Here is a 20,596-nt window from a genome sequence, read left to right on the forward strand (position 1 = left end):
AATCAAGCTAAATTGTGATGCTCAAGATTAGCCTCATGAAAACCTTAAATTCTCCGAGGAGGTTCTACCTCATGGAAACGCTCTTTGATGCAACGTTAACTTTAGCCAGTTGTGACTAAGAAACCATCACTTGGTGGGCTGGGAATGCATGACGTAATGGGGGCGGACAAGATTGAGAGGGCTGCGGTTGGTGCGATGGAGAAGGACAGTGAGGTGAGGAAGAAGGTGGAAGAGATGGGAGAGATGGCTAGAAAAGCTGTGAAGGATGGAGGGTCTTCATTTGCTTCTGTTGGGAGATTTTTTAGTATGGGTAGATTAAAAGTTTTTGGTTATCACATATTAATCAATGACACAATGCATATCAAGGATATATGGAAACCGTATGAGAAACATGGATCAAAAAGCTTCCAGAATTTTTACAAATTGACCTCATTTCTTGCAGACCAAGAACTTGCTATCAAATCAACCATAGCCTCACTGCACCAAATCAAACCTACTCATCTCCCCAAAGAAGAAACGAAATGAAACGAAACCATCTATCTCAGTCATGATTTTCCCAAACTGTAAACAAAGAAATAAGATTGGTTTAGTTCGTTTCAGGTTACCCCAATTTTGGTTTGGATTAGTTGGAGACTGACGGGAAGGATCAAAGTTGGGGATTTATTGAATAACCCAGAATTCTGTTGAGTTGGAGGCCGAAGTTCGAAGGTTTAGCTTAGGCTAGGTAGGTCCTACCCCATTCCTATGAGAGGCGAACACAGCACCTGATCTACACGAATTTTTTCCTGTGGCTACTATCTCCCCCACACCTCTGCAACTAAAACTCAATGATAATCAAGTTTCTATCTTACTGTTAACGTTCTTAGCTAAGCACCGTGGTTGTATTTCAAGGTTGAGACTTCTTCGACGCTTCAAAACATACTCCAAAACCCCATTTCTATGCAGTAATGTCAATTATTTGCTAGTAATCACAAACTGTTGAAACTTAATCGTCTGCAGTTTGAACTAAATTGAATCATTTGGTGTCTATTTGAGATCCAACACGGTTGATTTCAATAAACCAAACCTATCTTCCTCTCAATTTGCTAAACCCCACAACAAGCAAGCAAATTTGACCAGATCCGCTCAGCTAGCACCTTTTTGAACTTCACATAGCGACGCAAAACTTCTCAAAACTAGTTGTACATTTACAAACACGAGGACAACACGACTAATAAGGTCGATTCAACTCCAAGACATCAAAATCCTCGACTAAAGAACAGATATTCGAAAACCATCCGACAATTTTGAGCAAAAACACTCAAACATTATCAAGTTTCGTCGAAAATGCAACTCTGTTCAACTCCAAGAATGCAAATTCTACGAACACCGGTAAGTGGACACAGCTAACAGAATCAAGACTCAATTTTCACAAATTACAACATCAAAGTTTAAACCTTCTCACAAAAATCATACGAATTAACATTTCAATCACACAAAATATCATCTACCTTACGACAAAAGCAACAGAGAAACAAAATTCAGCCTAAAATTGTTCAAATTCGACAGCAAGAAAACAAGAAAAGCTCCGATTTTTATCAAACAAAACAACTATTACATCAAATTTAAGGAAAAAAAAAGCACAAATTACAGTTTACTGTACCATGAAAATCGAGAGGTTGTGATCACTGTCGGCTGCTATCGTAATCGACGACCTCGGAATCCGCGAGCGATCTGGAGTGCTGAACTATGGACCGTCCGATCGAGTTAATCCACTCCTCCTTCTCCTTCTCCGAATCGGCGATGAAGTACATCGTGTCGTGGTTGGTAGTCGACAGCTCGAAGGCGCAGGGCTTGTGGACCACGTCCTCGGCGCCCTTCACAGTCAGGCACGTGCCGACCGGGATCACACCGCGCGGCGTCGACGAGCGGGTCACGTGACTGTCTTTGAACCAGAACAGCTTCCCCTGTTTCAAGACGAACCAGCGGCGCCTCCACGTCTTGATGTACTCGCCTTGCTTGGTCAGCCACGTGGCGCGCTCAGGATTGGACCAGAACTCGATTCCGGTGTAGTCTTCCGGGCTCGGGTCTTGGCCCGTCGCCGCCCGCCACAGACCCTCCATTTTCTTGGTTCAGCGGCGCGTGAGGTGTGTTTGTGTGGGCGGAGTCAGGGTTTTCGAGGGAGATAAGAGCGCGGTGGACGAGATGGGTTTTATGTGTCTGATTTCTTTTGGGATCCGGAAACAGAAATCGGTTATATGTTCGTCTAATAGCGCAAATGGAGACGGACAGCCTGTTGAGATCAAACGTTGTCCTGTCCTGTTGCGATCGCGATTCAGTTTTTGTTGGGTAAACAAATGAACAATGCTTACGTGCACACTCAACTGTACCTCGTAATTTTTTTTAATTTTTTTTAATTAATAAGTTAATCGTCTTAGGCTTGAAACTAAAAAAACAGTAAGTTCGTAATTAATTTATTTTTATATCGGTTTCTAAATTATAAATGATATTTTGCATTAATCCCAAAACGTAATAAGTTGAAAAGTAAGACCTAACCGTTATGACAATCCACTGCTTGCATTTGTAATCTAAGTAATTTATTTTCATAATAGAAGGTTTTGATACAAATTACTAATGAAACAAATTTTATTGCGAATTTGAGTAAATTAAAGTATTGATCCCTCGCTATAACCCAATAGAAGGTTTGGGTATTGAAATTATAAGTTCTTTAACCTTATTATATGAGGTAACAACTATACAGGTTTATATTACTATCTAATGATATTCTTTTTTACTTTTAAGTAAGAAGTCTCATGTGACTCCTATGGATGATAAAGACGTATTATATTTGTATTGAGTTTGTTACCTAATTAATGGTTGGCCTATTGTGTGAATTAGTTCCCCTCTCCTTCAAATACAATATTATTGTACCGAAAAAAAAAAGACATTGGTATTTGAGTTTGACAAGTACAGAGCATTTGGCCATTGACGCCAAGTCGATGAATTTTCATCAAAATTAATCACGTGAAACACAGATGTTTAAAAAGAGAAATTGTTGTAGTCTTAAAAGGGGCTCATGTGCATTTGGCGTGCATAATTTTGATGGACATTCAACTGAAGTTGGTTAAAGCAAATGCTCCACATTTTTGTCAAATTTAGATAAGAGCTTTTCTATTTAAACTCCACACCCTTTCTAAGTTCATCCCAAATTTTGTTTAACGCCTTAAAGTTCCAAGTTTACTGTTATTTAACACTACAGTTTAATTATATTCTTCTTCGCTTGTAAGTGAGAGGTGTTCGATTCTTGCCAAATACGAATTTGAACCATATTATTGCTTGCTCATTGTGAGACTAAGCTCATCCACTCTTACTTTGTATAAATAATATCGTTTGTTTAAAAAAAAAAATCCAAGTTTACCTTACTAATAAAATACTCTCCACTAAAACTAATAATATAAAGATGAGAATTTTAACGAAAAGCACTTGGTACTGTTCACTTTAACGAAAAACCACATTTTTACACTAAAAAGTCAATCATGGTATTATTCACTTTACCCTTTATTTTGTCTTTATTATTAAAACTCAAGTTTTCAAGGCCTTTTCATTAGTTTTCCTATAGGATAAAAACCTAGAAAAAAACCTACCTTGCAACCCCCCTCCCCCCCCCCCCCCCCCCCACCAACCAACCACCGACGGCCACTTTCTCTCGGTCCCTCCCGCACCAACTTGACAATCAGCTTCTCTAGGTTTTTGCCTTGGGCATATATCTGGGCAAAAGCTACTAAGGAACAAGAACAATAAAGATCATATGCAGAAGGATAAGAAAAGCACTTGCAACTTAGCCTGCTGCAGAAGATGCAGTTAGGATTGATGATTAACATTCTGCATTAGTAAGGGTTTAGTAAGAGGAGCAGTTTTTTGGGTATAACGTGGGCAAATACCTAATAGTGCACCTTTGTATTTTTGTATGGCAAGAAAATCTCGATGTATATATATAAGGGTTTTAGATGGATTGAAAAGATTTTAACTTTATAAGAACGAGTGGTGCTCATGTGTCGTGAATTTGTAATGGCCTTTTATGTTTAGAAAAGTCATCACCCTTGAAGTCTAAACGGGGAAGACCAGATTCTTTCCGAGTCTTTGATCAGTTGCTGTACATTCTCTCGATCTCGATCATGGCTTTGGCTGTGGTAGGTGGAGCCGTTCTCTCCGGTTTCTTCCAGCAAGTGTTTGTGAAGTTGGACTCTCAGGAGGTCAAGAACTTCATCAGCGGAAAGAAACGGACCGGTGAGTTACTGAACAAGTTGGAGACAACGTTGATCTATGTTCATGCTGTTTTCGATGACGCCGAGGAGAAGCAAATAAGCAACTTAGCTGTGAGGCAGTGGCTGACTAAGCTCAAAGAGGTAGTCCTTGATGCAGAGGACCTGTTGGACGAGATCAAGACAGAAGCGCTAAGCCGGAAAATGGAAGCTGAGTTCGGAAGTAGCACTAGCACCAACAAGGTACAAGGTCTTATCTCTGCTTCAGTTCGTGCTTTTGACGAGACAAGTATAGACTCCAGGATAGAGGAAATTCTTGAGAGGCTAGGGTTCGTTTCAAAACAAAAAGATGCCTTTCATTTGAAAGCAGGTTGCAAGCACATAATCTCACAAACGCTGCCTTCAACTTCCTTGGTTGAAGGCTCTGATGTGTACGGAAGAGATAAAGACAAGGAAACCATCATTAAGTTGTTGCTATCAAATGATGTTACTGGCAGTAAGATAGGAGTCGTTCCTGTTTTCGGCATGGGTGGGATCGGAAAGACCACCCTTGCTCAGCTCGTTTTCAACGACGATGCAGTGAAGGGGCATTTTAATCTGAGAGCATGGGTTTGTGTTTCTGAGGTATTTGATGTTGTTAAAATAACACAAACACTGTATGGGTCAGTTACTTCACAAAATTGTGATATTACAGACCTAAATATGCTCCAAGTTAAACTCAAGGAGGTTTTGACAAGGAAGAAGTTTCTCTTTGTTCTTGACGATGTTTGGAATGAGAGTTACAATGATTGGGATATTTTAAGGCGTCCATTTGAGTCTGGAGTTCGCGGAAGTAAGATCATTGTCACTACACGCAACAAAGGTGTTGCCTCTATGATGGGTACTCGTCCAACCCACCATCTAATGCAAATACTTGAGGAAGATTGTTGGTTGCTGTTTGCAAAACATGCCTTCGAGAATGAAAGTGGTTTTGTAGATCCAAATCAAGAAGTAATTGGGAGGCAAATTGTTAGCAAGTGTAAAGGCCTTCCTTTAGCTGCAAAATCGCTTGGGGGCCTCTTACGCTCTGAATCAAATTTGGAAGAATGGAAAAATATATTACAAAGTGACATATGGGAGTTGTCAGATGCGAAGAGTGGCATTCTACCGGCTTTATGGCTAAGCTACCAATACCTGTCTCCACATCTCAAGCGTTGTTTTGGCTATTGTTCGATATTTCCCAAAGACTACAAATTTCGCAAGTCGGAACTAGTTTTGTTGTGGATGGCCGAAGATCTTTTACAGCCCAACAGGATGAAAATGATGGAAGAAGTTGGAGAGAAATACTTTGATGATCTAGTTTCAAGGTCATTCTTTCAATATTCCTCATACAACTCTTTCATCATGCATGATTTAATAAGTGATTTAGCGAAATTCGTATCTGGAAAGTTTTGCATTAGGTTGGAGGATATTTGCTCACTGGACGATGTGACCAGGGCTCGCCATTTCTCTTATTTGGAATCATACGATGTTGATTTCCAGAGATTTGATACTTTATATGAAGCTAAGTACTTGCGCACCTTCCTTTTAGGGTATTCATTGCCCACAGTACGATGTGATCTACTTCTAAAACTGCAATGTTTGAGAGTGCTCAAATTACAAGGGCACCACATGAAGGAGTTGCCTGATTCGGTTAGCAACTTGAAACATCTACGGTACTTGAATCTGTGTTGGACTTCAATCAAAAAATTACCTGAAACAATAGGTAGTTTGTGTAATTTACAGACATTATTGTTGTCAGAGTGTAAAGATCTTTCTGAATTGCCAGCTACTTTGAGTAGACTTATCAACTTGCGTCACCTTGATATCACGGGAACGAAGATAAAAAGTATGTCCCTCCACTTGGGTAAACTGAAAGATCTTCAAACATTAGGAGGTGCATTTGTTTTAGACAAACATACTGGGAGGAATATTGTAGAGTTAAAGGGGTTTCAGCAATTGCGTGGAACACTTCATATTTCAGGGCTTCACAATATTGTCCATGCCAAGGATGCTTTGGAGGCCAAAATGGGCGACAAGAAGCATCTCAGTGAAGTAACTTTGAAATGGGATGGTTGCGGTGACGATTCTCAAAAAGATAATGCAGTGCTGCGCAACTTGCAACCCCATACAAACCTGGAAGTACTGACAATAGAAAGATATGGTGGTACAACATTTCCAAGTTGGTTAGGCGATGACTCTTTCAATAATCTTGTTAGTCTCCGGCTTGAGGATTGTCGATATTGCTTTTCAATGCCACCATTGGGGCAGCTACCCTTCCTCAAAAGGCTTGAAATTGAGGGGTTAAATGGAGTGGAATTGGTTGGTTCTGAGTTTTATGGAGAAACTAAGCCTGCATTTAGATCTCTGGAATATTTGAGATTCCAATGGATGCAGGAGTGGCAAGAGTGGTCTTTTACTGGACGTATAGGAGGCGAAGGAGGAGATTTTCCTAATCTTCGTGAGCTGAGTGTGAAGTTCTGTCCCAAACTTACCGGGAAGTTACAGTTGGACTGCTTCCCAAGACTTGAACTGCTGACATTGTGGAGTGTTAATATTGAGTCCCTTGCTTCTTCGCAAGAATGTGATGAATGCCGTATTGAGCTCCCATGTCTCCGTGAATTGCAAACAATGAATTGCCGAAATCTCATAGGTTTTGTGGGTGGTGGAGTGCTGCTTGCGCCCAAGTTGACGGTGCTATCTATGTTCGGGTGTAAGAACTTGTGGTCACTACCAGAAGAGATGCACATCTCCCTGCCATCTGCTCGGTTTATACACATAGAAAATTGTGAGGAGTTTGAATGGTTTCCCCGAGAATCTGAACTGCTATCGCTTCGCCAGCTGAGAATGTCTGAATGCGCACATTTTCGGGGTTTTCGCAATGGAGGAAGGCTGATGGTGCCCAAATTAACAAGTTTGAAATTCTGTAGATGTGAGAAACTGAGGACACTGCCAGAAGAGATTGTCATCTCTCTCCCATGTCTTCAGTCTCTGTCTATACAAGAATGTAAAGAATTCGAATCATTTCCGGAAGAATGTAACCTCCCATCCCTTGAAAATTTGAAGATATTGGACTGCCCAAATTTTGTGGGTTTTCCTCATGGAGGGTTGCATGCGCCCAACTTGACGAAGATAGATGTGCGTGAATGTGAGAAGTTGAGGTCGCTCCCAGCGGATATGCACTCCCTTGTCCCGTCTCTTGAGTTTCTGTCCATATCTTATTGTCCAGAGTTGGAATCATTTCCGGAAGGGGGACTGCCGGCTAAGTTGGAGTTGCTCAAAATCGGAGGTTGTAAAAAACTCATCGCAAATCGTATGCAATGGGGTCTGCAAAGACTCACCTCTCTCAGACGCTTAGGGGTCGGCTTCTTTGAATGTGAAGATGTAGTAGAATCATTTCCGGAGGAGGGGCTGCTGCCCGCCACTCTCACTTCTCTCTCAGTCTCTGGAATTCTCGACCTGAAGGTGATCGATGGCAACGAGTTAAGACACCTTATCTCTCTCGAGAAGTTTAGGATTTTCTTTTGCCCTCAACTCCAGAGGTTGCCAGATGAAGGGCTACCCACTTCTGTTTCTCTTCTAGAAATATGGGACTGTAATTTGCTAACACCACGGTGCCAGAGAGAGACGGGAGAAGATTGGCCCAAGATTGCTCACATTCCCAACATAATGATCGACCAGAAAAAGATATGATCGGAAAAGGTGCACAATTCTTCAAAGTTTACCTTATGCTGTGTGAATTTTTAGTTGCTATTTTAGCCCATCAGTTCATATTGTTGAATTCTTTTCTTGAGTGACAAGTAAACCATTATTTTCTAGTCTCCCTCCTCCTTTCTAACAGTTAGATGCATCTTATATGACAGGTTAAACTCTGATATATATATATATATATATATATATATATCTCGAAGATTGTCCGCAATCGTTTCTAGAAGAGGAATTGCTGTCAACATTAGAAAAGCTTTCCATCCGCTCTTGCATTATGCTGGAAACTTGTCAGAATGTGAAGAAGAAACTGAAGAATCATTTCCGAAGGAGGGGCTGCCCACCACGCACACTACTCTCAAATTCCTTTGCTACCACCGGATAAGTATTGGACGGGGTCTTCTACCACTTTCCTTTTGCACCCTAACACTGTCGTCCAATTTTTTCATTCCGCGTCTGCTTGCATTCGCTTTTAATTTGGATCAAAAGTACAAGAGAGTTGTTCGGATAAGGGTGAATAAAAAGACTAATTTAAAGATGAATTTAACATATGCAAATGTATTTACGTAAGTAGCTGTTCTGTACTTTGCTAAAGTTTCTGTGGTGGTGTAATGTGCCTGGTTTGATAGACATTGTTTTTGGTCAACCAGGCAGTTGATCAAATGGGATTAGACAGACAGAGATTTCACCCGTCCTTACGGCAAGTCCCCAGGTCCTACTAGGACCGGCTAGGCTGCCGATGGTGTTGACACAATTTTTCAATCCTCAAGAAGCTTATAAACGCTGACAATCTTTAGATAAAGGGAGTTCTAACAAAACACTCAATGTACGAGAACAATACAAGTGGATGGTTGAGAAAAGAGAGATTTACCTATCACATACCAAAATTTCTTCCTTTTGAGCAACAAACGACGCATTTGGTCAAACGATTACCATTTCATCATGCCTCAAGGATGCGTAGAGCTCCAAAAGTTTCCGGATTGATTCATGTGTGTAGGTGTGAAGTCGTGGGATAAAATGTACGAGAAAATTATAAGCAAACAGAAGAAAAATCTTCAGCATAGATTTTGGATTCCAGAAAGTCTCCTTAGTGCCAAAGAAGCATAAGTTTGAAAATCAACTTCTAATTCTCAAAACAAACGAAAAAAACAGAAAAGCTACATATTAGTACCCCTAGTTGGACGGCATACATGATTTCTTTTACGAGCATGCTCATCATTATGGTGTTGTGTCCGACATGCATACCCATACCAGCAATTTTCCCTGTTTGACGCTTCTGGGGGCAGATGATATTTGGGAATTGAAACCCGAAACCAGTACAAGAGGAATGATATCAGCTTCTCATAACAGTAATTGCATGTAGGTGTTGCAGAAGTTATCGTCTCACCATGATTCAGGGGCATCCTTGTTCGATCAATTTCTCTGTTGTCCAACTTTGCAAGCCATTCTGCAATAACATCCTGCAATGTTCTCCCCAAATGTGCAATACACTTCTCAGTGATAACTTGTTCATGTCGATTGTTTTCATGTGCTGAAGTAGGCATTCTAGAGATGGTGTGTTCTGAGATAGGTTTAAAAGTCTCGCGACTGCACATGCGGTGAGAATCACTTTGTGCAATCCCTTGCGCATGCCAATATGCACCACAGAATGCCTTATCACATCCTAAACAGTGTTGAGGTACACTGTAGTTGGTTTGCAAAGGCATCATTCCTCCGCATGCTTGACATTGCAGATGGATGGTGGTTTGATTGCAGCGAAACCCACCATATTCAGTACCACATTGAGGGCAGGGATTTGACGCATTATCAGCTTCTTGATCCACCTGGGAGCGAGCCCTTTTTCCTCGTAGATGTTTTCCAGAGTTTATGACAAGATTAGATAGTATTGTTGCATAAGAGTCTAAAATTGCCACTTCATCATTGGAGCGTATTAATGAAGAATCTGCTTTTAGCATTTCCTCTGCAACATTAAGCAGGAAGTGATTCCTTCCAACAAACTGCACAACTGCTCGACATTGGGGACAGAGTACACTTGAACGTTTCTCCTGTGATCTTTTTAACCACTCCGAGAAGCAACCATTGCAGAAATTATGGAAGCAAGGAGCAACGGTGACAACATCATGCCATATATTCAAACAAATGCAGCATTTTGCATGCTCAGCATCCATAGAAATCTTTAACTGCTTCTGACAAGTTTCAGGACCAGGCAATACGTTGAACCTGTAGCTTAAATACCCTTCCTTATCAAGACCTGAAACAATTTCACTTCCACATCTGATAACAGTAGTGTCTTCAGCTTGGATTACACTCCCGTCAACAACTATTGCATTTGACCTTTTATTTTGTATTGTGGCAGAAGAGTGGTCTGAATTCCTTGTTATCTTGCACCACTTGCATTTGTGAATAGAAGAGAACAAGATCTCTGAACAAACTACAATCTCATCCGAACTAATCTCCACATCCAGGTATCTTGAGTCTGATGGAACAAGCTTGGCCCAGATTTCTTCACAGGGTTTTGCACCTGATATTTCTCCAACTTCCGTCATCCCTTGAATATTCACAAAGGAACCTTTAATTAAAAATCTCACGGATAAGCAACCGATCATTGTTTTTTTCATTAAACAAGAAACAATAAGTACATATTCTTTACCGCTCATCAGAAAGTTCAACCAAGTACGAAAACAAGACAGATTCGCACTCAAACTAATTCAAATTGTAATATTCACGAAACATGCTTCCATACCAAATGGTCCGAATATTTCAACACCAATAAAGAGATCAACTTCATGTTTAAGACATCCTACAACTACATAAATTGAATCATAAAAATTCCAACTTTGGCCGATAAACAATAAAAAAATGAAAAGAATTTGCAACTTTCACCCAAGTTCAGTTTTCACAGGATTCTTTCATATAGGATTATATATCAGTTTAGGAAGAACTGGCAGTTTTCACCTGGGAAAATGTAAAAAAAAAAGCCAAAATTTAACCCCTAATAATGGCAAATGAGAAAAAGTTTGCAAGTTTGCAACTTTAGCCAAAGTCTAATTTGAAAGGCCTCTCACAAACAAAATTATAGAATTATCCACTAATCTATCAAGAATTGACAGGTTTTACTAACGAGATTGAACAAATAGCCAAAAATGTAACCCTAATGATGAAAAATGAAAAACAAAGTTTGCAACTTTAGCCAAAGTTTGATCCTTTAACCCCCCACAAGTAGCAATTAAGCCAATCCGAGCAGTAATTAAACCCATAAATTCCAGAGAATGTTACTAGCGAACAAGATTCGCTACAATTTCTAGAATTTTACACAAACATTTCCAGGAATATTAAAGGAAATTATGAATACCAAGAAATAAGAAACAAAATGATCAGAAAAGAAAAAAATAAATACCTGTTGGGAGGAAAAGGAAGGATGGAAGATGAGATGGGTAATCGTGGGATCGAGGAAAAGTGCCACTGTCAGCGGACGAACAACTGAATTCAGAAGAAGAAGAATGGCAAGGGCAGGAGTGATGGGCTTGTTAAGTGGGCCTGCTAGCTAAAAGGTTTGCCCATCACAAATTTTGAGCCTTTCTCCCTGCGCATATGATGGGTCGTGCGACGGGCTGCGTATCATTCGGACTCGATCTACGGAATTACGTATATTTGTACTACTTTTTCAATGGGGTAAGACCCACGAGCATACGTGGTTTCATCTTTATTAGAGAGATGATACAAATAAGTGTTAAGATTATCATTTTGGGTTAACTCGGACTAAAGATACAAAGCGAATAAAGCAATGTGAACGACATTGCAACTGAATATCAATTTCATATTAACAACGTAATTGTAACTCTTGAACACGATTCATATGTGCATGAGAGAAGCTAAACAAGTTTCTATTATTCTTTTTCTCATAAGCATGCTCCTGTTTATTTATAGTTTTTTATTCTGTTTTAGTTCTTTCAATTCAAAATCTATAAATAAACAAGATATGCAATTGATCACCTTTACTTATCAACGTTAAAAAAATTATCGACTAATGTTGTGGTGTAGCTGTTACGACTATTCACCTGTAAATGAAAAGTGTTAAAGTAAGTTTATCATGTATAAAAAAATATGGCAAATGCGTAGGTGAACTACCGTTTTGATTTAAAAAAAGGGGTGGGGGGTGGTTGGGTTGAAAAAACCATAGCTGACATCATTTTTAATGATTTACTTATTTTTGTTCAAACGTACACATCTACATCATTTTATGCCGTCAAATGCGAGAGTAATTTGCACGGCACATGTATTATCATTGCGATGTTATGCGTTAGTAATATCGACATCTAACGGATTAAATTAACACATATATTTGTATTATTGACAAATAATATCGCCTTAAACGTCGTTGTCTACGAATGAAACCAGAGTTTATCTGGTTTTTGTTTCCGCGGAGGAGCGTGTGGTGTACGAAGATAAGCATGAATGTGAATGTAACGCAACGAAAGTACAGAAGAAAGAAGAAGATTAGATTGCAGACAACAACCAAATCGAAATGATCATGATAAGGCTTCCCCTGCTTACCACGTCATCGAATTATTAGTTTGGTGAGACGCGATTGTCCTTTAGTCAACTCTTCATCTTCTTCTACCTCGCAAAAACTGCATCCCATCAAAATATTGGCTTTCTCCAGTCCCTGCATTTTCCAGGTAAGCGCATATATCTCTTTTAGCTCCTTTCATCTTCCATCTTTGGATTGTGCTCGGGCGTATGGCATGTACCGGATAAATGAAGCGTTGAATGTGTAGCTAATTATTCAACGTGTAAGGATCGGAGATATCGGTGTATAGTTTTACGAGGTGCATGCTAGAAAATCCCTAAAATTGTATGTATAGCAAGTTCATGTATTCATGTAATGCTAAGCCTGTACTTTTGTTAGTTTCAATAGAAAATATTTGGAAGTTACCAAAAAACAACAACAAAATATGTGGAAGAAAGAGGGTTCCAATTGTTTTGAGCCAGTAAACTGCATATGAACGACTGTAGTGTTGGCGTGTCTATAACATATCCGCGTTTATAAAAGTGCAGTTAACCGCGCCGGAGGAAAATTCTAGCCGATATATACTTGGAAGTTAAAATCTTGGTTACTTATTGTAGACTAGAACATTGCATGATTCCTCTCTGTTAGGGTGGTGCTATACACATTCCCATTTTACCTTCCACACAGGCCTCTCAATTTTGCGGCCGTCGGATCGACTGAATTGGAGAGGATCAAAGGACATAAATCAGTAGAGGGTGTGTGAGAGGTAAAAAGAGGTGTGTGGATAGCACCACTCTTTTGTTATTGGAGACTAGATTACTTACTCTCAACTCTTGCATCCAATATCAGGCCTTTTTTCGGATGTTTACTTACCGGTTTTTGATATTTCACAAACTTGGTGAATCTGAGTTATTTATCAAACACTTTGGTAAGTTGTTCATCTTCGCTTGATTTGTTTGCAACCAGTGAATCTCTCTTGAAGTGATCGCGTGTGCCTTTTGATCGAGAACCTTCGCTAGTAGTATTAGTCACTGCATCAATCTCTTGAAGTGAATCTCTCTTGAATTTAAGGCGTGTATTCCAATTGTGCGCGTAAGAGCTGAAATTCATTCAAATCTTTATTCTGCATTAAGAAATGGAGTTGATCGGAGCAATGGTCCCTAAATTAAAAATCCGTTGGCTTTGATAACAAGTCAGTCCCATTTTTCAGGGGAGAGGTTGTACTGATTTACATGCATAAGTAGTTGGAAAATCAAACATTGCAGCTATGGCTACTACGAAGATATACATCGTGTAAGTATCTCCATCCCTCTTAATTTCTTGCGGCCGCGCATTCTTTTGAGAATATTTGAACCATTCATATTTGTATTCGCAAGAATTCTACTCCTGAACTGATTTGGGATGTTGAAACATGAAACTACTTCTTGCAGGTACTACTCCTTGCATGGACATGTAGAGATTATGGCACGTGAAATACATCGTGGAGTTAATTCGGTTGAAGGTGTTGAAGCAACACTTTGGCAGGTAACATCTTGGATTTGATCAAATCAACAACAGATCTTGATGCTTGTAAGATCATTCAATATTCTTAAGAGAGTTTGTTTGACTTGATTGGAATGGAGCAGGTGCCCGAGACGCTCTCCAGTGTCATACTGCAAAAGGTGAAGGCCCCTCCTAAGGCAGATGATGTGCCGGAAATAAGGCCAGAGCAGCTTGTGGAAGCTGATGGCTTCCTCTTTGGCTCACCTTCTCGTTTTGGTGTGATGGCATCACAGTTCAAGGCCTTCTTTGATGCCACCGAAGAGATATGGAAAAAGCAAGCGCTTGCTGGCAAACCTGCTGGAATCTTCTGGAGTACAGGATTTCATGGCGGAGGGCAGGAGCTTACCGCGTGAGTTTTTTGACCTTTCGTCCGTTGAAGATTAACATTTCACTTCCCTTGATTACATCCGATTGTTTGCAGATTAACAACCGTAACACAGTTGGCACATCATGGCATGATTTTTGTGCCTCTTGGGTACACCTTCGGGAGCGGCATGTTTGAGATGGATGCTGTAAAGGGTGGATCAGCTTATGGCTCTGGAACTTTTGCGGCAGACGGATCACGTCAACCAACAGAGCTAGAACTCCAGCAGGCATTTTACCAGGGTAAATATGTGGCTCAAATTGCAAAGAAACTCAAAAATTAAGAGGGGAGGGGGGAGTTTCGAACCCGGGACTCATGGGTAGAAACTCAACGCCTATCCAATAAAATATTGGACCACATGCCAGTTGCGCTTAATTTCAAGATGCTGTATATTTATATGTCCTTTCAATGTGAAAAACCAATAACCATAAGTTGATGAATGAAGAGGTCCATCTTCTTGCTACTTCCTTGATCGTTGATATTGCAAGTTGTGGCAAGGGCTTGTCCTGTCTTGAGTTTGTCATTGAACATTGTTTAGTTGTGGGACTGTTGATGCATCAACCCCGCATGTGAACTACTGACTGTAACATGAGATCTTTTACTTTTATCAAATTCACATCATCCTTACAAAAAAAATTCTTGTAATCGCTTTGATCCTTTAAATCCAAGTTAAAACCCTAAAAATTCTTTGAGACTCAAATTATGTATCATACAAACACGAAAAAGACGGCAAACGGATTGTTTTCCCCAACTAAAAAGATCTGAATTTGGAGTTGCACCCGGATAAGGGACCAAATGCCCCAAATGCCCTTGCCGAATTCCAAGCTCTCCAGTCATCCTTTGAGATCCTCAAGGATGAAAAGGACAGGAAAAAGTTTGATGATTTGGAAGAGTAAAGAGAGACCAGCAACGCCTCCATTCACAGCCCAATGCCAGCTACCATCTGCAGCACAATGCCAGCCACAATTCGCAGCACAATGCCGATGATTTTGAAGCAAGACAACGAGCTGCAATGCACGCGAAGAAAAAGGCGAAGGTGGCAGCAACAGCTTTTTCTGTTCCTAAATTGGATCAGGAGAAGGTGCTTATAGTTCCTTTGAACGAGGATGGTGAAGAGTACACGGAGAGGAGGTTGAGAGATTTCTTCTCGAGGATTGGCAAGGTCGCCAGAGTCCTCTTCAAAAACAGAGGTTAGGCGGGAATTGTCACGCCGACTAAGGATGCAGCGGTGAAGGCAAGAGAAAGCCTGTCTGGTGATCGTTCTAATCTGTTCCGGGTTTCAACATATGACGCTGTTCGCAAAAAGTTTTAAGGGCAAAAGCAGCAATGAATGATAGATGAAGCATGGAGTGAATAATTTGGGTTTTAACATTTGCTTGTGTATGCCATTACTTTTACATTTTAGTTTGTTTAAATGTTTAAGTATCAAACTCACGTTATTCGTACAAAAAAATGACTCACCTCAACTCTCGAGTAAAATGTTGAAATTACAAAAAAAACTTGAAAGGGTCACAAACCAGAAAACGTATTCATTTATCAACGAACGAGGACTCTGCAAGGTCAATTGCGCGCGCAAGAGCAGCAGCTTTGTTCTCGCACTCCCTCTGCTCGTCAGCTGGATCGCTGTCAGCGACAATACCAGCCCCGGCTTGAAGATGAGCAACCCACTCTCTGCGCTTGTTTGCGTCCTTGTATGAATACATTGTATCATACCGAAAACTAGTTGGGAAAACAATAGTTCTAAGAGCTAGAGCGATGTCCATGTTGCCAGAAAATGAAATTCCTCCAAAACCACCACTGTATGGACCACGTCTAGTCACTTCCAGCTTATCGATCAGCTCCATGGCTTTCACCTGCATTGCAGTAGAGCCAAGAATGAGAAAAGTCGAGAATTAATCCTAAGCGAGTCCACAAAAGATAGATTACGAAATCATGACATCAGGTTCCATATATCTACCACTACCAATACTGGTGTATAAGCCAATTGACCCAATTCCTTACTGATTAGGTTAATGCTCAAGGTTTGTAATTGCAGGATTAAACAGGTTCATTAAGTCTAGGATCAATTTAGCGTAACTAATAAGAAATAAAACAAAGATGCCAACAAAAAATGAAAACCGGCTCATGAAGAAAACCTTTGGTGCTCCACTGACAGTCCCAACCGGCAACGCAGTACGCAGAACATCCCAGCTAGTTAAATCATCACGTAACTCTCCCGTGACCTACAATTACATTAAACTTTCATCCCTTAATTCAATTGGTTGTTGAGTACATTACACTGATAAAAACGGATATATAGACCCTATGAGAAAAAAATTCTGAAACTCATGTCTACAAATGCGTGAATGTGTCATCAATCGTTATAGATAGATATTAGGTCACTTATTATGTGTATTACAAAAGGAGATACTTACTGTTGAACTTATGTGCATGACATGGGAATACCGCTCAATGTTCATGAGCTTCTCAACCTTGACAGAACCCGGTTTTGAAACCTTCATAAAAAAAATTATCAATCGCGTTACTATGGTCACAAGATGCATCATGAAGAAAACAGATTATACAACAAAAATGTTATAAAATATAAGAAATAGTAGTCACTTAAGCCATGAACAGACAAGACAGCAAGTGTAAACTTATCAAGCTAAAGCTGAAATAAGAATTAATGAAATAATTTTACCCGCCATGGATTGAGAATAGATACAGGGGAGAATAAAATTTAACATATGCATGGTTTTACACTCTGGAGAATAAAATTTGACATACAGTAGAATGTCAATAATCATACAAAAAGGAGAAGGGAAAGAGTATAAACCTTCCCGACATCATTCCTCCCCAAATCTACAAGCATAATATGCTCTGCACATTGCTTTTCATCATTCAAAAGCTGCTTTTCCAGCATTAAATCTTCTTTAGGTGTTTTTCCTCTTCCAACAGTCCCAGCAAGAGGCCGGTTGGTGATCGTTTGCTATTAACAAAAATAAGAAACGCACAGCACAGCAATTTATAGCCAATGAAGATTATAACACTCTAGTAGGAAAACAAAAGGGGCCAAAGAAAACATAAAATGTAGGGACATCTTGTAGGAACCAACAAAGGTTACAGTTACACCATCATAGAGGTTTGGGAGCTAGCAACAGAATAGCACACTCAGATAAGGTTTTTGGACTTCCTTTACTTACCTTCTTAACATGTGTCAGAATTTCTGGACTTGACGCAACCAAAATACAGCCTCTAGCCTGATCATGGAAGTATATACTCGTATAATCTCAGAATTAAGGTGAACAAGTAGACTGGAACCAATGATTTGCTGCAAAAAGGCAAACCTGTAAATAAGTCATATATGGACTTGGATTAACTATCCTCAATGCACGGTAAATTTCAAATGGGTCTGCAAATGTTCGCCTCTCAAAACGCTGGCTTAATACAATCTGAAATATATCCCCAGCTAGAATGTGTTCTTTAGCTTTCAAAACTGCCTCCTTATATTCCTCACTTGTCAAGCTTGAGTCCTCCAATTTAGTACCAAAATGTTGAGTGTTGAACTCTATTGAACCTGCAGGCAGCCTCGGGCTGAAATTGACAGTTGGTACATTCTTAAATCAACCTTAAGTTTAAAAAAGTAATAGTAATGAATAAGTATAGAAGACTAATTTCCCCAGCCCTGAGGCAACCTCAAGTTGAAATTGACTGTTGACATAAGCATATATTCGTGATCAAAAGTGGTATTAGAGAGGGTGGGATGAGTAGAAAATAGGAGAGGAATAGAAACTCAACAAAAGAAAAATAGAAAAGAAATGTGAAAGAAAGGAGTTGATTACTCACGTGACAATGTCATGCACTCTAGATACCAGTGTTTCCAATCTATTTATTCCATCATTGAAGGCCTCTCCAACAGAAGAATATTGATCTAATTGCACCCAGTGAATTACATGAGCTTTCTATAGCAGACAAATTAAAAAATAGAAATGGTTATAGTCGCAAAAGGTAGCACCGTATTTCTTAAAATAAAAATTTACAACCAAAGCATGAAGTTGACTAATTCTCCTAGTTCAATAATGGAGCTGGATGCAGATATTTTGATTCACCGTGGCAGTAAAAACAAACAAGAACTTTGAAGAAAAAGAATATCAGCATAAGAGCGAGTAACTTGGACGAAAGAAACTATTTTAACAAAAAGAAGTAGATGTCTTTTCTATTCTGACATGCATTTGAATCTAAGTATTTTAAACTATTTTAAAAATCACAGTACCTTCTCCACATGATCGAACACTATCACATCGTCATAAAGACCAAGATGAACATCAGGAAGATTTCTGTCATCTGGCGGTGCACTCGGAAACGGCAGCTTTTTCTTCTCAACATAACGTACTGTATCATAAGAGAAGAAACCAACCCAGCCGCCTGATAAAGAGAGTGGATGTTATTAACCACCACTAGTAACTTCGAGAACCTCCATTATTTAAGACCGAACTATACAATAATACGAGGATAAATGGAAAGTTTGTGACAAATAAGTCTTTTGCGAGAGTCCAGAATATCACACAATACATAACACTAGTGTCAACATAGTACATCTAAGCCTAAGAAAATGTACAGGAAAATATGAGCAGTACTCCTAACCCACAATTCTACTTGCCTAGTCCAAAACTTCGAGATTAAGAGGGAAAAATTAAGCAAAGCACAGTTTTCAATTTCATAAACATCTTCACCACAACTATACAAGTCTAAGGAGAAGTGGTTTACTTTGAATTGAGAGGATTAAGATATGAGTACTGCAAGAAAATTTAAAATATGTTATTTGTGCACTTATCGTACCACAAAATGCTTCTGGAAGTTCATCAAGAAGTTGGGGTGTCCATCCCTCCATGATTCTCCGAGGAACAGTCATTGGATCCTCCACAATCTCCTCTGTCCTACAACCTTCTCTATGGTCCATAATGGTAACCATGTTCTCTTTTGCTACGATTTCAATGGATGGCTGGGCCCCAATAACACTGTACCGCCCCTAACAAAAGATTAACATAATAAGTGATTCACTTTTGCCTAAGGTTAGAAGCAAACAAATACACATTATACAAGGGGCTGAGGGCGCTTACAACATTGGAGTCTTTGGAACCCGGCTCAACTGACTCAAACAGAAAACTTGGAGCATCTCTATCATCCTCCTTAACCAGACACCGGTAAGCAAGCACAGGAGTTAGATGATCCGAGAATATGCTCCGATATAGAGGAATTAAATTCCCCTTCTTCGAGGCTTCTACAAACTTCTCTGATTGGTCGGCTGCAGTAAAATCAATCATACGAATCAAAACTCACATTAGTATAACACATTGAGTCCATTACAAACAGACATTGCTTGACTCACCGCATATCATAAGTCTTTGAAATTTTGGACAAATTATAATAACTGCCAAAATTATTGTTCAGCTAATCGAACCAAAATTAAAATTTACAATGTAAATCAAAATTCTATTAACTACAAACCCAAAAATTCAATTTCTTTAATTTCTCCAGCAAACAGACACAAATACTCAAATGTGAATGTCCAATGCTCATTTCCTCCTAAAGTTCTACACTTTCTCGGAAACCAAACGCATCCCAGAAAGCAAATGTAGTTTAATCAACTTCTCCAGAAGATAAAACTGAAAACTTACCCAATGAGGGAGATAAGAGAGCCGAGCATCTCAATGTACGGACAAGGGGAGTGGCGCGAAGCAAAGCTAGAGAGCTGGAGGCTCTGTTATGAAAGTTAACGGAGACCGCTGACGGTGGCGCGAAAGTTGACGGCAGTTGACGGGAGCCAACGGCTAGGGTTTCCATTGTAGAAGAAGAAGAAAGCGGGCTGCTCTCGAAGTTTCAGTATTTTGGGCAGTTTGAGTTTCGAACAGACGAAGTTTTCCGTGGTGGGTTCTGTGTGGCTCAGACTGGAGAAAGACTGAGCCAGACACTGCCTATTGGGCTTTTGACTTTGGGCTCAAATTAAAACAAAAACTACACGTGCCAAGAGGCTAATACATAATATGAAAAGAAAAAAAATAATTTAAAGAGGAAAATTAAATAGATAAATCATTTTTGCACAATATTTTTTACTTTATGTTCATAATTGCTTATTTTTGTTCGTTACCTTATGTGCATATTTGCTTATTTTTGCTCGTTAACAAAATACATGGAGTTTTAGGAGATAATGGAAGATTTGGCGCAAAAATCAAGGGT

The 20,596-nt window shown here is 39.7% G+C and overlaps 5 protein-coding genes across 10 annotated transcripts; 2 read left to right on the plus strand and 3 right to left on the minus strand.

The window, feature by feature from the left end:
- Positions 1-1,429: 1,429 nt before the first annotated feature.
- Positions 1,430-2,326, minus strand: LOC126615344 (pleckstrin homology domain-containing protein 1-like). Its single transcript, XM_050283168.1, has one exon. It carries the CDS (start codon positions 2,100-2,102, stop codon positions 1,665-1,667), a length of 438 nt encoding a protein of 145 aa, XP_050139125.1. The 5' UTR covers positions 2,103-2,326; the 3' UTR covers positions 1,430-1,664.
- A 1,409-nt stretch (positions 2,327-3,735) lies between these two features.
- On the plus strand, positions 3,736-8,506 carry LOC126615329 (putative disease resistance RPP13-like protein 1). Its single transcript, XM_050283146.1, has 2 exons — positions 3,736-7,961; positions 8,123-8,506. Exon 1 carries the CDS (start codon positions 4,155-4,157, stop codon positions 7,950-7,952), a length of 3,798 nt encoding a protein of 1,265 aa, XP_050139103.1. The 5' UTR covers positions 3,736-4,154; the 3' UTR covers positions 7,953-7,961; positions 8,123-8,506.
- Positions 8,507-8,994: 488 nt separating this feature from the next.
- Positions 8,995-11,510, minus strand: LOC126615338 (uncharacterized). Of its 2 annotated transcripts, none has more exons than XM_050283156.1 (2): positions 11,362-11,510; positions 8,995-10,512 (listed from the first exon to the last, which is right to left on the minus strand). In XM_050283156.1, the coding sequence occupies exon 2, from the start codon at positions 10,508-10,510 to the stop codon at positions 9,122-9,124; it is 1,389 nt and encodes a 462-aa protein (XP_050139113.1). In that variant the 5' UTR covers positions 10,511-10,512; positions 11,362-11,510; the 3' UTR covers positions 8,995-9,121. The 2 variants fall into 2 exon arrangements, with proteins under 2 accessions (XP_050139113.1, XP_050139114.1); XM_050283157.1 differs by having other exon boundaries at positions 8,995-10,533; positions 11,362-11,501.
- Positions 11,511-12,391: 881 nt separating this feature from the next.
- Positions 12,392-14,843, plus strand: LOC126615343 (probable NAD(P)H dehydrogenase (quinone) FQR1-like 3). 5 transcript variants are annotated; one of them, XM_050283163.1, is made up of 6 exons: positions 12,392-12,643; positions 13,441-13,566; positions 13,685-13,767; positions 13,905-13,998; positions 14,100-14,365; positions 14,438-14,843. In XM_050283163.1, the coding sequence occupies exons 3-6, from the start codon at positions 13,742-13,744 to the stop codon at positions 14,661-14,663; spliced, it is 612 nt and encodes a 203-aa protein (XP_050139120.1). In that variant the 5' UTR covers positions 12,392-12,643; positions 13,441-13,566; positions 13,685-13,741; the 3' UTR covers positions 14,664-14,843. The 5 variants fall into 5 exon arrangements, with proteins under 5 accessions (XP_050139120.1, XP_050139123.1, XP_050139121.1 ...); XM_050283166.1 differs by having other exon boundaries at positions 13,441-13,545; XM_050283165.1 differs by lacking the exon at positions 12,392-12,643 and adding an exon at positions 12,650-12,793.
- An 887-nt stretch (positions 14,844-15,730) lies between these two features.
- Positions 15,731-20,303, minus strand: LOC126615334 (anthranilate synthase alpha subunit 2, chloroplastic-like). The gene is made up of 11 exons (XM_050283152.1): positions 20,038-20,303; positions 19,480-19,664; positions 19,199-19,388; positions 18,633-18,784; positions 18,206-18,321; positions 17,707-17,953; positions 17,563-17,619; positions 17,196-17,348; positions 16,795-16,875; positions 16,516-16,602; positions 15,731-16,233 (listed from the first exon to the last, which is right to left on the minus strand). Exons 1-11 carry the CDS (start codon positions 20,201-20,203, stop codon positions 15,910-15,912), a joined length of 1,758 nt encoding a protein of 585 aa, XP_050139109.1. The 5' UTR covers positions 20,204-20,303; the 3' UTR covers positions 15,731-15,909.
- Between the last annotated feature and the right edge of the window lie 293 nt (positions 20,304-20,596).

The sequence above is a fragment of the Malus sylvestris genome, chromosome 3 (assembly GCF_916048215.2).
Source record: "Malus sylvestris chromosome 3, drMalSylv7.2, whole genome shotgun sequence".
NCBI classification, from domain to species: domain Eukaryota; kingdom Viridiplantae; phylum Streptophyta; class Magnoliopsida; order Rosales; family Rosaceae; genus Malus; species Malus sylvestris.